The sequence below is a fragment of the Larus michahellis genome, chromosome 14 (assembly GCF_964199755.1).
Source record: "Larus michahellis chromosome 14, bLarMic1.1, whole genome shotgun sequence".
Taxonomy (NCBI): Eukaryota; Metazoa; Chordata; class Aves; order Charadriiformes; family Laridae; genus Larus; species Larus michahellis.
In genome coordinates this window covers 2,224,871-2,238,184 of record NC_133909.1, presented here as the reverse complement: position 1 = coordinate 2,238,184, position 13,314 = coordinate 2,224,871, and the positions used below count along the sequence as shown (strand labels likewise).

At 52.9% G+C, this 13,314-nt stretch overlaps 1 protein-coding gene across 1 annotated transcript; it reads left to right on the top strand.

The window, feature by feature from the left end:
• Window positions 1-1,428: 1,428 nt before the first annotated feature.
• On the top strand, window positions 1,429-8,153 carry LOC141751185 (tektin-3-like). The gene is made up of 7 exons (XM_074607576.1): window positions 1,429-2,007; window positions 2,565-2,648; window positions 3,301-3,371; window positions 3,653-3,796; window positions 4,671-4,893; window positions 6,111-6,265; window positions 7,856-8,153. Exons 1-7 carry the CDS (start codon window positions 1,429-1,431, stop codon window positions 8,070-8,072), a joined length of 1,473 nt encoding a protein of 490 aa, XP_074463677.1. The 3' UTR covers window positions 8,073-8,153.
• Window positions 8,154-13,314: the final 5,161 nt, after the last annotated feature.

Genomic DNA, 13,314 nt, shown 5'->3' with positions numbered 1-13,314 from the left:
GGGCAGAGTTTATTTGTGGGGGTGGGAGCCAGGGAAGCTGCCTCCCACCCTCCCAAGGCCGTTTCTCAGGTATAAAGCGGCACGGAGCTAGGGAAAGCGCCGTCATTTATCCCTAGCCGGGACAAAAGGGCTGAAGGGAGCGGTTTGTGGGAAGCGGCACACACGGTGGTTTCTGTTGGACCTGAGCGCAGACATTTCGTCCTCGGTTCTGCCAAACTGCCTCGGAGGGTCGTGTTTGCAAAAGCTTCTTTTTCTGCTAAATTTGAGGGTGTGAGTTTCCCGCTGCCTGTCCCACAGCCACTCCCATCAGGGATCTTGCTGTAGCACACCCGTGTCCTCATCTTCCCCTGGGGCTCCGAGCCAGGCTGGGAGCAGTGGGGACGGGACGGTGTTAGGGGAAGGACACGTCAGGCTGGCTACAACAGCCGTATTGAGGGACTTATTCCTGCCCGTGGGTGACACTTGTAACCTCACAAGAGCTTCGTACCGAGCACCACGTACCCCTCCGGAGTGTTTGTCCTCAGATGAGGTGTGTTTGGTGGCCCCCTGCCTTATCTTGCTGATAACCATCGATTGACAGCCTCAAGCTGGAGAGGACAATATGCAATTCTTGGTAGCAAAATCTTCATGTGTGGCCATTCCTCCTAGGGCTACTGCAAGGCTGGTGTTTCCCAAGCGCTCTGAAAAGACTGTGGGCCATCTCCTTCCCACGCACACTGATCTTACACCAGGTGAGCCATCGACACCTTTCCTCCTTTGCAAGGCAAGAGGCGGCCCCTCTTTTGAGGCTGAAATAGGGGTGTGGGGGGGTCAAATTTGGATATAGTCCTGCAAAGCTCAGCTCACCTGCAGGCTCCTCACTCCAGCATTTAAGGCAAGGGAAGATAGAGGGGGTGAGGATGGAGTCCCTCACCCACCCACAAATGGCGCTGGGCCGGTAGCAGATGTGTGTCCAAAAGGGACGCAGCCCTCGGGGCTGGGAATGGAACTTTTACAGAGAAAATGACCTCTGGAGTATCAGAAGATCAGCAGATACGCCAGCCAAAAGAAACAAAGGAACAGCAGAGAATGAGCAACTCCAGTTTGACTGGATTGACAGATTTAAGGAAAAGGAAGGCACGGTATCTGTCATTCTCCTTACGGCCGTGATTTGTTTTTCTCCGCATTCCAAGACCTGATGCTAGATACTAACAACCAAGTCAAACGCTTTTATATCCAAATGTTTGGGATGCTGTCAGGAGGGATTTGTTTTCAAGGGGTTTAGGCCTGTTCAGGCGCTGTGAGGGCGCTCTGTGCGTCGCTGTTTGTGTTTGAAGTTGCGGGTGTTGCTGTAAGAAGTAAGGCAAGTGCAGGAGGTTGCTGAGGTTGTCCTCTCTCTCCTCCTCTGTGCAGGACACGGACGGGACACACGAATAGCAGCGGTGGAGCATGGAGTCTGTCGGCTCTCCCTTACCAGCAAAGTTCGCCCATCCCAGAGCCATACCCACCAGGTTTCTCCCTGCCATCCACACCATGGCGTCAAGCTATAAGAACCGATTTCCTTACCGCCCCTTGCCTCAGAGCTACAGCCTCCCCTGGATGCCCAGCACCTACTACAAAACGGCTGCCAGCAAACCAACTTTGGCTGCCTTTTCCAAGAGTTCCCAGGGGATAACTGCCGGCGAGAAGCTTCCATCTGTTTCCACCAGAACCACCGTCTTCACCCGCTACACCCCTGAAGACTGGTACAAGTCCAACGTGACCAATTACAGGGAGTCGGAGACCTCCCAGAAGAACGCGGAGCGCCTGAGAGCCGATACCTCCCGCATCATTGACCACAAATACCAGCAGACCAAGAAAACGCAAGTAGAAAGCACCAAAAACCTGGGAGTGCGCGCCAATGACATCGCGTTTTGGAAATCGGAGCTCTGCCACGAGCTAGATGAGGTGATCGGGGAGACCAACGCGCTCACAGAGGTGAAGACCAGGCTGGAGAGAGCCTTGGCCGAGGCGGAGGCCCCTCTCCGGGTAAGCACCCGTCCCGGCACGCTGCAAGCTGTAGCCTACTGCTGAAACATCTGCAGCCCTTCAAACGTCTCATTAAGTTTCACTGCAGCTCCGGAACGTCTAGAAAGCTTTTATTAAGAGGCCATTAGTTAAGTTAGTAGTAAACAAACCCCCCTTGCCATCTGCTGGATCCCCTATCAGCACAGGCTGAGCACGTCAGAGCAGCGTTTGCTTAACTCAATATTTTTAGACGCAGTACATCCAGAGTCCTGATTTGGGAGACAAAAGCCCGTGTCTTACCACGAGGCTCTGGCGAGGTGGGCGTCAAGGCTGACACAGGTACCCGTTTCAGCTGTGGCTGCACCAGGGACACATCTGCTCCCTCATGATGGTTTAATGCTGATGTTGCAGCTCGGCTGCTTTTTTTCTGCAAAACCAGCTGTCCCGGGCCACTTTTTTCCCCCTCTTGTCATCTCCGTGCCCACCTAGAATTTCTTTTCTTACATTATTGGAGATGGGGACGGTCCCCATAGAGAGCCCTGCCCCTGCAGCCAGCGGTGATGGCGTGTCCCCAACAGGTCGCTCAGGAGTGCTTACTTCAGCGGGAGAAGAGGATGGGCATCGACCTGGTCCACGACAACGTGGAGGAACAGCTCTTAACAGTAAGTTGGGCAACTCAGATCATGCGTTGAAGCTATTTTTACTGGATTTCAAAGTTATGGGATTTGGAGCACTGATCACCTGCCTCCAGCAGCCGGAGCTTCACAAAGGCAATGGGTTTGTGCTGAAGTCAAGTGAGCTGAGAGCAACACACTTCCTCCGGTGGAGCTGAATGTGTCTCAGAAATTCAGCCTGGGCATTTACACCGAAGTCAAGTCCATCTCCTCTTGTCCCGTACGGATGGGATTCCTCCTGGGGAGGAAAACATTTTGGGAGCAAAAAGGGCAGGTGCTGATCTGGGGACGGAGGTGTGTAGTGGTCCAGGGAACCGCTCTGCCTGTCCACACCAGGATGTGTCCCTGTCCGTGTAGTGGGACTAACCACTGATTGACACTGAGGTCAAGGTGAAAAAATCCTTATTGACCCACCCTGAAAGGGAACGCAAAGGCCGTGGCTGCAGCCACAGCACCCTTCTGTCCCCTCCAGGGCGCTGTGCGCAGGCTCAGCTGTGAGTTTTCCTGCCTGTTTGCTTTGGGCAGGAAGACAAGCAGGCAAGTTCTTGCTGTGTGCAGGGTTGGAGAGGTGCAAGGGGAGGAGTGTGACCAGGACGAGTGAGTATGGACGCTGATGGGGTCCTCTTTTGCCTTTGCCCAGGAAGTCGATGTCATCAGGTCGTGCCAGGAGAAGATGCAGCAGTTCCTGGACAAGGCCAAAGCCCAGATCACGTAAGGAGGAGCTCCTTCTCTCATGTCGTAGGGCTGATGTGCATTTGTGGTCACAGCAGAAGCCCAGCAGAACCCCAGCAGATGTGAACCCCCAGAAGAAGCCTGTCTATCCCCACACCCCGCAGGCGTAAAGCCCATGGAGGCTCCATGGCATGCGGGCGGTGATGCTCGTGGGAGGACAGAGCTGCGCGGGTGGCCGGGAGCTGCTGTGGGGAGTGGAACGGGGAGGAAGCCATTCCACCCGTACGTCCCCACCGATGGCTGCTGTTTGCATGTTGAAGTTCCAACCGGGCGGCCCAGCACAACCTGGAGAAGGACCTGGCCAACAAGCAGGTGGCCCACCGGATCGACGACAGGTGCCACCACCTGATGAACACCTCCCAGGGCATCAGTTACTACCGAGGGGTGGAACAGGTCGATGCCACGTGAGTGCACGCTGTCGGTCCCCAGCAGCAAGCTGTCCCCAGGATACGCGGTGCCTCTCCCTGGCAGGGAGCTGCTTGTCCCCAACCCAGATCCATCCCGCCTGGAGACACCTCCCTCAGAGCGGTCATTTCTCTCCGCTCCCCGGAAAGGGAGCACAACCCTCTGCTGACAGTTGGATGCCAAACATCCAGAGGGTGAAAGCCAGTCCCACCTCATTAAACATTCTACCAGGGGTTGAGAGATCAGCCTGCCAATTAATTCAGCGGAGCACCTCTGCTGAAACAGCTCACTAAGTTTATGCATATTTTCAAAGATGTGTCTTAGTTGTTGCTAGGCGATGTTTATACTTTTCAAGGACTCTTTTCAGCTTCCCATAGAAGTGAGGAGGAGCATAGGCAGAACAAGGGAAAGGCCAACGGAATATTCCGTACCATAGATGCCATGCTCAGGATATAAATGGGGGTTGGTGCGGGGTGGGAATATGCGGTCGGGGCTCGGGAAGGTGCCAGTTCACTGGGTGGTGAGAGTGACTTGTGTCATTATTATTATTATTATCATTATTACTATTATTATTATTATTATTATTATTATTATTATTGGTTTCTGTTACTGTTCTATTAAACTGTCCTTATCTCCACCCACGAGTTTTTCCCTTTCCCTTTCCCCTCCTTTTCTCCCTCTTCTCCCTTCTGGGGGGAAGGGGGAGAACTGCACCAGCGCATGCGTGGTCCTGGCTGCTGGCTGGGGTTAAACTATGACATACAGTCCAATTAAAAGTGTAGATTTAAGCTATAGTGAATCCACGCTGCTCCCTGGCAGGGTCCATGCCTGCCCACATCCAGCTTACCGGGGGCCTCTCCTTTTCCCCCCCAGGATCTCGGTGCCGCAGTCCTGGGCCAAGTTCACCAACAACAACATCCTCCGCTCCCAGAGCGAGCGGGCGGCCTCCGCCAAGCTGCGGGACGACATCGAGAACCTGCTGGCGGTGACGGACAGCCAGATGTGGCGGCAGTTCAACACCGTGAACGGCGCCTTCACCAACCGCATCGCCGAGACGGCCGATGCCAAGAGAAAGATTCAGACCCACCTGGCCAAGGTAGCCTGAACCCCTCCCTTTTGGTGTGACACTGTCACTTCCCGGTGACACCTCCAAAGCGCGACCCTCCACGCAGACCTGGCCCCAGCAGAGGAACGGTCACCACAAGAACCTGGTTATAGCATCATTTAGAATCATGGAGTCATAGCATGTGTTGGGTGTGAAGGGACCTCTCAAGGCCATCTAGTCCAACCCCCTGCAGTCAGCAGGGACATCTTCAACTGGATCAGGTTGCTCAGAGCCTCATGCAGCCTGGCCTTGAATGTCTCCAGGGATGGGGCCTCCTCCACCTCTCTGGGCAACCTGGGCCAGTGTCTCACCACCCTCAGTGCAAAGAACTTCTGCCTAATGTCTCATCTAAACCCGCCCTGCTCTAGTTTAGACCATTGCCCCTCGTCCTCTCGCTACATGCCCTTGCAAACAGCCCCTGCCCAGCTTTCTTGGGGACTTTCTTCTTGGAGCAGGATGAGTTGGCAGTGTAATTTCATCCCAAGGGATACTGCCCGTTGCTCATCCCAGCTGACAGCCTGCTAGCACAGGGATTTCCAGCAGAAAATGCCAGCGCTACTTGCATCAGCGCTAGTTACTTCAGAGGCGCTGGCTGCCCTGCAGAAGGGCTTTACTGGGACTCTGCTGGGGTGTCTGCTGTGGGGTTTGCAGCTTTGCTGCTCCTCCAAGGACGTGTTTTCGGTCTCAGCACTCTGTGGTTGCTGCACAGGTATCGGTGTGTTTGCTCCGCCAAGCAGATGAAGTGGAGATCAGCGATGGGCAGCAGGCTCGCACCACTGGCTCTCATGGAAAGCTGCCTGAAAAGTGCTCGGCACAGATTAACCGAGCAGAAACTGGGCTTGCAGCATCGCGGGCTGGTGCCACATCCTTCAGCGAGCATCCACCAAAAACCTGCCCTCTGTTAGTTGCTAGTGATGGACGATCAGTTCCTGCAAGCAGTAATTTTGGGGAGCGGGTAATTCAGTAGATCCGTCACTGCTCCAAAACCTCCTCTGATGTGACAGCAAGAGCAAAGAGAGGCTTTTCCCCGCAGAGAAATGGCTGCTGGATCTGTGCCTCCATCTATGGCAGAGTGAGAGCAGTCTGAGCCCGGGGTCTGCTAATTGAACTTGTTTTTTTTCTGCAGATGGATGGCAGAAAAGGGAAATCACGTTGCCGCTGGAGAATACATTTTTTAAATTTATGCATGTGTTTCTTTCTTACGCCAGACAGTGCAGGAAATATTCCAGACCGAGAGGAATATAGAAGCCATCCAAAAGGCCATTAGGGACCAGGGGCCTCCATTAAAGGTGGCTCAGACCCGGCTGGACCAGCGCACTCAGAGGCCAAACATGGAGCTGTGCCGGGACACTGCCCAGCTGCGGTAAGGCAGGAGCACGGGGCCGGCGGGGACCTCGAGGGCTCACGGGTGGTAGCACTCGGGAGCATCGCTGGATGACAAAATTAATCATGGGGGGTTGGTTCTTTTCCCTAAAGAGTCCTTCCAGAAGTGCACCGACATAATCAAAAGCAATGAGCGGGTATCCCAGCCTTTGGGTGCTGGGAGAGCTCTGCGCCCACAACGGAGGCTGTACCCCATGGCCGGGGGCGGCCTGATGCCACCCCATGAGGGGCTGGATTTTTCCTACTTGCGTCAACCCCGTCTTCTCTCCTGCCTGCTTCCCGGCGGCTGGATGGGCTCAGGTTTGAAGGACAAGCCCTTTACTCTCCAACAGGCTCATGCTGAGAGCTCTTAGGTCCTTCCTTTTGGGTAACCGCAAGGGTGCAGCTGCTGTGCAAGGTGCTGTGTCCAGTGCTGGGCTCCCCAGTTCCAGAAGGACAGGGAACTGCTGGAGAGGGGACACCAAATGGCTACCAAGAGGATGAGGGGACTGGAACACCTCTCTTGTGAAGAAAGGCTGAGGGATTTGGGTCCCTTCAGGCTGGAAGAAAGACGCCTGAGGGGGCACCTTCTCAACGCTTATCAATACTGAAAGGGGGGGTGTCAGGAGGATGGGGCCAGGCTCTTTTCAGTGGTGCCCGGGGACAGGACAAGGGTAACGGGCACAAACTTGAGCATAGGGAGTTCCACCTAAACACGAGGAGGAACTTCTTTGCTGTGAGGGTGGCAGAGCCCTGGCACAGGCTGCCCCGAGAGGTGGTGGAGTCTCCGTCTCTGGAGACATCCCAAACCCGCCTGGAGGCGTTCCTGTGCCACCTGCTGTGGGTGACCCTGCTCTGCAGGGGGTTGGACTGGGTGATCTCCAGAGGTCCCTGCCAACCCCCGCCAGCCTGGGATTCTGTGCACCACACGGAGAAGCAGTGAGGGCTGTGCTCACCTCCCCTGGGGACACTGGAAATCCTGTCAAGGACAGAGGGAGCTCTTTGGCATTGCACCCCGAGGGGCTGGGGAGGATCAGGCACCCTGAACTTCACACCTCCTCCTGGCAGCCCGCTGGGTGAGGCTCCCTGGGAAGCCTTTTCAAAGCAATTTAAACCCAGCCCCAGAGCCGGTTTAGCATCTCTCACGCCATCCTTTGTTCCATCCTCCACTTGTTTCACCTTCACTTTTAGCCTCTCCCAGCTGTCCTCTTTCGCTGCGCGTGCACCCGTGGGTGTGGGGAGGACCCTTGCCCGGGGAAATCCAGGAGGGGGAGCCAAGAAACCCACAAAACCGAACAGGAACGGGAAACCACAGCTGCTTGTCCCTCTGCTTGGTGGCACCACCTGCTCTGGCAGACGCGGCTGCGAATTGCAGAAGCCTTTGAGCAGACATTCACTGTGCCTCCCCGCCGAGACCCCCAGGAGCTCTGCCCTCAGCTTCCCCATGGATCTGCCACAAACAGGGGGGGTCCGAGCGAGTCTGAGCGCACTGAAGGGGGAAAACCCATGCCCCAGGGGCCCATCAGTAATGCCATGCTAGAAACCACCCACGTGACAGGACTTCTAATGAGGGCTCCTTGCTGTTTTCCAGCCTTGTCAACGAGGTCCGTGACATCCATGAGACGGTGCAGACTCTTCAGCAGCAGCTGAGAGACAGCCAGGACACCTTGCAAATGCTGGTTCGCGCCAAGGCGGTCCTGCAGCATGACCTGGCCGTCAAAGCCAGCTCCCTCTTCATTGACCAGGAGAAGTGCATGGGGATGCACAAGACCTTTCCCAGCACCGCGCGGCTGCTGGGTCCCATCTAGGCTGGGCTCAGCCCACCCCACGGCATCCGTTGCCACAGTTATCAGTTTTCTCTATATGCTTTGAAAATTACAAGATTAAACTTCCACTTCCTGATGGAAGCCTGGGTAGAAATTAAATTATCACTTTGCATGTCACATGGTCTAGCAGGAGTATTTTTTTTTTCCCTTTGTTTTTTCTCTTTCCACTGCTCTTTCACGGCGTGACAGAAAGTAACTGAAAATATCCTGGACGCAACTAAGAGCAAATCCACCCACGGGGATTCATTCCTACCCATTCGGTCTGTGATTTTAGGAGAAAAAGTGTCGCGTCCTCCTCGTTTGGAGTCTGATGTGGAAAAAGCAGAGTGTGAAGCCATGTCTTGATTCACCTCCTTGTCCTCCGTGGGCCTTAGCGTGGCTTTTATGAGGACCTGCCCCATGACCTTCCCAGCCACAGAGGTGACGCCGACAGGTCCGTACCCTCCTTTCCACCCTTTTTAGAAATGGGTGCAATGTTTCCCTTTTTCCAGTGCCCGGGGACTTCACCTGATGCCATGACTTTTCAAATACCACCTTCTTCCAGGAACACCCCTTGATTCCTTTGGGGTATTGCACTGGTGTTTCCCTCCTGGCTCCTGTGACCTCAGGAGCCCCCGGCTCATCTCTCCAAGACTTCAAGCGTGAGGCAGCGTCACCAGCACGTCTCAGAGCAACAGGCCCTCGCTGGCACCCCGTCCCTCCAACCTTGGCATCTCATCCCACAGGGACAGCCCGATATTGTCCCCCTCTCCCTTCAAGCCTTGTTTAAAGCTCTGTCAATGAGCCCCGCTACCTCCTGAGCAAAGACCCTCTTCCCCCTTGGAGGTGGGTGGGGAGACCTTGGCCCAGGTTGCCCAGAGAGGTGGGGGAGGCCCCATCCCTGGAGACATTCAAGGCCAGGCTGCATGAGGCTCTCAGCAACCTGATCCAGTTGAAGATGTCCCTGCTGACTGCAGGGGGGTTGGACTAGATGCCCTTGAGAGGTCCCTTCCAACCCAACGCATTCTATGAGTCTTGGATTCTATGAGAGGTGAACCCCATCTGACACCAGCAAGCCTGGTGCCGTGTATGCCATCCCATTACCATAAAACCCAAAATGGTGTTGGTGACACCAGCCACGGAGCCACGTATTAATAGGCTGGTCCCACCTGTTCCTTCCAGTGTCATTGCCTGCAACTGGGAGGAGAGGAAAAAATAACCTGCCTCCCAGATTCCCTCACCAACCGCCCCAAGGCCCTGAAGTCTCCTTTGATGGGTTATCAAGCATTGGAACAGGCTGCCAGGGAAGTGTTTGAGTCACCAGCCCTGGAGGTACTTAAAAGATGGGTAGATGGGATGCTGAGGGACATGGTTTAGTGATGGTTTTGGCAGCGTTAGGTTGATGGTTGGACTTGATGATCTTAAAGGTCCCTTCCAACCAAGACAATTCTATGATCCTATGATCGAGACCCCTTGGATTACGCGTTGTGGCTTCATTGCCACCCACAGGGGAGAACAGTAATGGGTAGTAATCCAAGGGCCATACCTCTTTTTGTTGCCTAAGAAAACCTTTGTATACGCAAAAGAGTTTGAGTCATCTTTTCTGTCAGATCTCTGCCAGCAGAGGCACGGCTTTCCCGTGGAGGCCGGCTCCGTGTGGATATGCTATGATATGGGCAATGCTATGATTCTGTGATTCGGTCCGCAGCTGCAAGAGCTGGGAAAAGGAGAGGCGACGGAAAACAGCTATGAGAAGACAGAGGTGTCAGCCTGAAACGAGCCATTCACACAGCTCACAGTTCATCTAAAGCGGTAAAATGAAGCCAATGAGAATGTTTCCTCTGGATAAAGCGGGACACAGAGGTCATGGCAGCAGACTTGATGGGTATTTTCAGAAGCTGGAGAGAAAGCCCCTTGGGTTAGCCGGAGCAGCTGTGCTAACCACCCCCGGCTGGGCTGGGCTCCTCCTCTTCCAATGCCTTTTCTCAGGCTAAAGCCTGAAATAAGTGGGGAAGGACCCTCTCCCAGGAGAAGTTCCCAGTGTCACTGGTGCACGGTGCCCTGGTGCTGCGAGAGGCTGTGCCGTGGTGGGGCTGCTGGGGACACCGTGCATCTCCTCACCAGCACCCCCACCATGGTCTACCTGCCTGCCCCAGCGAGCCCTCTGCTCGCCCACGGGCTGGCCCAGCAGCACCACTGCTGCCACTGCCTTGTCCAATGAGGGCACCAGTTTGCCCAGGGGTGGCACTTGGTTGCCCAGGGGTGGCACTCAAATGCCCAAGGGCTATTTGGGTTGCCCATTGACGGTGCCCACTGAGGGCCGTGAGTTCCTAGGATCATAGAACATCTCAAGTCGAGAGAGACCCATGAGGATCATCGAGTCCATCTCCCTGCTCCTTGCAGGACTACCTTGTTGCGTGAAAAGGGGCCAAGCGGTTTTGGCAGAAGAGAAACCCCCTTGCGTTCTAACACTCCTCACCCAGGTGGGAGGCCAGGTGCGGCTGGGTTTCAATTCTGAGTGATGCCCAATTCAGCACTATCAATCCAATCGCCTTTAATATGTATTAAACTATTACGATTTGGATACACTAATAGTGGACTGCACCTTCAGTCTAGTCGTGCTCCTGAACCAGCACGGCCTCTCTCTAGTCTTTGGTCGCGTTCAGTGAGAAAGCGAAATGACTGGCTACTTAAACAGCGCGGTTTATTTAAACAACAGATATACAGGTTCTTTAGGATTGCCGGTGATAAATACACAGTCTGCAAAGCACATGCTAATAAAGATATTGTTAAGTATACAAAACGCGCGACAAAATTACAAAGGATACAGCCTGGCTATAAATGTAGGGTAGAGATTCTCTAGAGAAATTTCTAAGTCCCCGAGAAAGCACTCGGTGTAATCGAAGTCTTACCCAAAGGCGTCCCTATGCAGGGGAAGAAAGGCTCAGCCCGTCGACTGATCCCCGAAAGCAGCGATGGAAGAGCTTAACCGAGTTAAGCTTTTCATCATAATCCAAAGTCAAACGTACAAAACAATTGTCAAAGCAAAGCACAATACAGTGAGTACTAGTAAAACGACAACAGGATGGAGCATCTTGTTCAAAAGTCCTGTAGCTGTTGGTGACCATCCAAAAAGGCTGTCCCACCATTCCTGTCCCCCATCTCTCTTGACCCTTTCCAGTACGTGGTGTATTTCTTCAACATCACGATGGACAGTAATCAGAATTCTGTGTCCATTTTCTTGGGCCTCTTTCAACAATCGCTTCACTTCATCGTGTTGCAGCAACTTTTCACTAGTGAGAGATTCATTCCGATAGGGGTGGGCAGCAAATCTCGAATCAACGTGTAATTAGATTGTAGCAATTGAAAAGACGTAACAGGAGCTGAAGAATTGAAGTCACATCCAATGACGTTAGTAAAGTTACAAACACAAAGATTTGAGTGATTACTTCTATCTACTGCTATGTCATCTACGCATACAAGAGTACAGGGAGACCTCAGCAAACACACCCTTTCCCAATATATACAAGCACAGTTTCTGGGGTTTCATCGGGATGTATCTCAAAGTGACAAACATTCTGGTTGGTGTCAAGACAAATGTCTTGTGCCTTGAGAGTATTACTCTCACAAATGAATCCTTGTTGATCTCGTGAAATGCATGCTTCAACATCAACAGTTTGCCATTTATTCTCATTTTGTTGTGCCCACACTCTGTGCTCTACCGGATGGAGTATGGCTCCATGGTGATTCAACCCCAGGGCGATGACTGGGTATATGGTGTACACTGAGGCAGTGCGTATCGTTAAGACAAAAGCTGTGGCCTTGCTCTCAGAGGGATCGTAGGTGAAATTAACCAGATACCACCAGGATTGAAATTTTTTCTCAAACTCAATTGCGTTATCCCATATTACTTTTTGGACTTCAGTGGGCAAGGTGCCTTGTTCACCTTCCCTTATGATTGTGGCTGTCATAGATTGCATCCACAGTTGGGCTTGGGTACAACTAAGAGCCAAAGAAACATTGTTTTGGGTTGTACCAAGTGCATTTGTGATCAGCTGATGGTCCTTTTTGACCTGTTTCTTCCCACTGAGGCAATATATTCGTTAAAAGCCATTGGTGATTTCCCAATGCTGCTCGAGAGGACTGTAGAGGATGTTTTAATTTGTCTAGATCACTAGTAGTTGTGACTAGTTTGTTTGCAAGTATCTATACTATTTAAGACTCCCAGTCCTGTTCCTAAGATACCAGTCACATCTCTCTTCAGTCGTTGTGAGGTGGCAACAGTTCGTCTGTCCACGTACAGTTCATCTAAGGTTCCTGTAAGACACAAAAGAAAAGGGAATCTGCTCGGTCTTCTTTGAGCAACGGGGTCAAAAAGAGGGCAAGATCCACCGGGTGCTGATCCGGTGTATCTTCCCTGAACAGTCTTTGGCTTCCCATGCATGGGGATTTTGGGGAGTAGCTAGCACCATTGGTACTGTGCCAATTTGAGGCATTTTCACTAACACAGGTTGCCCAGGGTGAAATTGTCCTAGGTATTTTCCTGGTTCATTGGGAACTTTTGGAGTGATGATATTGGCAGATACACAGAAAGCTTTCATTTTAGGACAGCCATCTCCACTCCATCTGTTATTTAATTGATAGGTGGCATCATCCCATCGCAAATGCCAACCAGGTTCATGAGCTTTTGCAAAACGCTTAACCAATCCATTGGTGCGTTCAACAATGCCATTAGCCTGAGGATAGCAGGGAGTATGAAATACCCATCGAATCCCTTCTTCTTTGGCCCAATCTTGTACCACCGTAGCGGTAAAGTGTGAACCGTTATCACTTTGGATTGCCTCAGGAAGGGGAAGGGTGCTGTACCACCCTTGTGGGCCTTTCACTGTGTTGTCCCCGGTAGCTGATTTGAAGCTGGTGGCCATAGTGAGGCCAGAGATAATCTCCACTCCTACTAGGACGTCTCTTTTCTCACCTGATGATCTCAAGGGCCCAATACAATCAATTTGCCAGGAATGCCACAATGGTTTCTTGTCCCGAATGGGTAAGGGAGGCGCCTTACTCGGATGATCTTTATTGAGCCGTAGGCGACATTGTGAACAGGCAGTTCCTACTTGTTCGCACAGTTCAGCTGATACAGGCCGCCCCCGGGCTAGTCCTTCCTGATACACATCAGCACGGCCTGTGTGGCTACGCTTAACACGTAACCATTCGAGTAAGCGTTCCCATTCCCCACCATCATCTA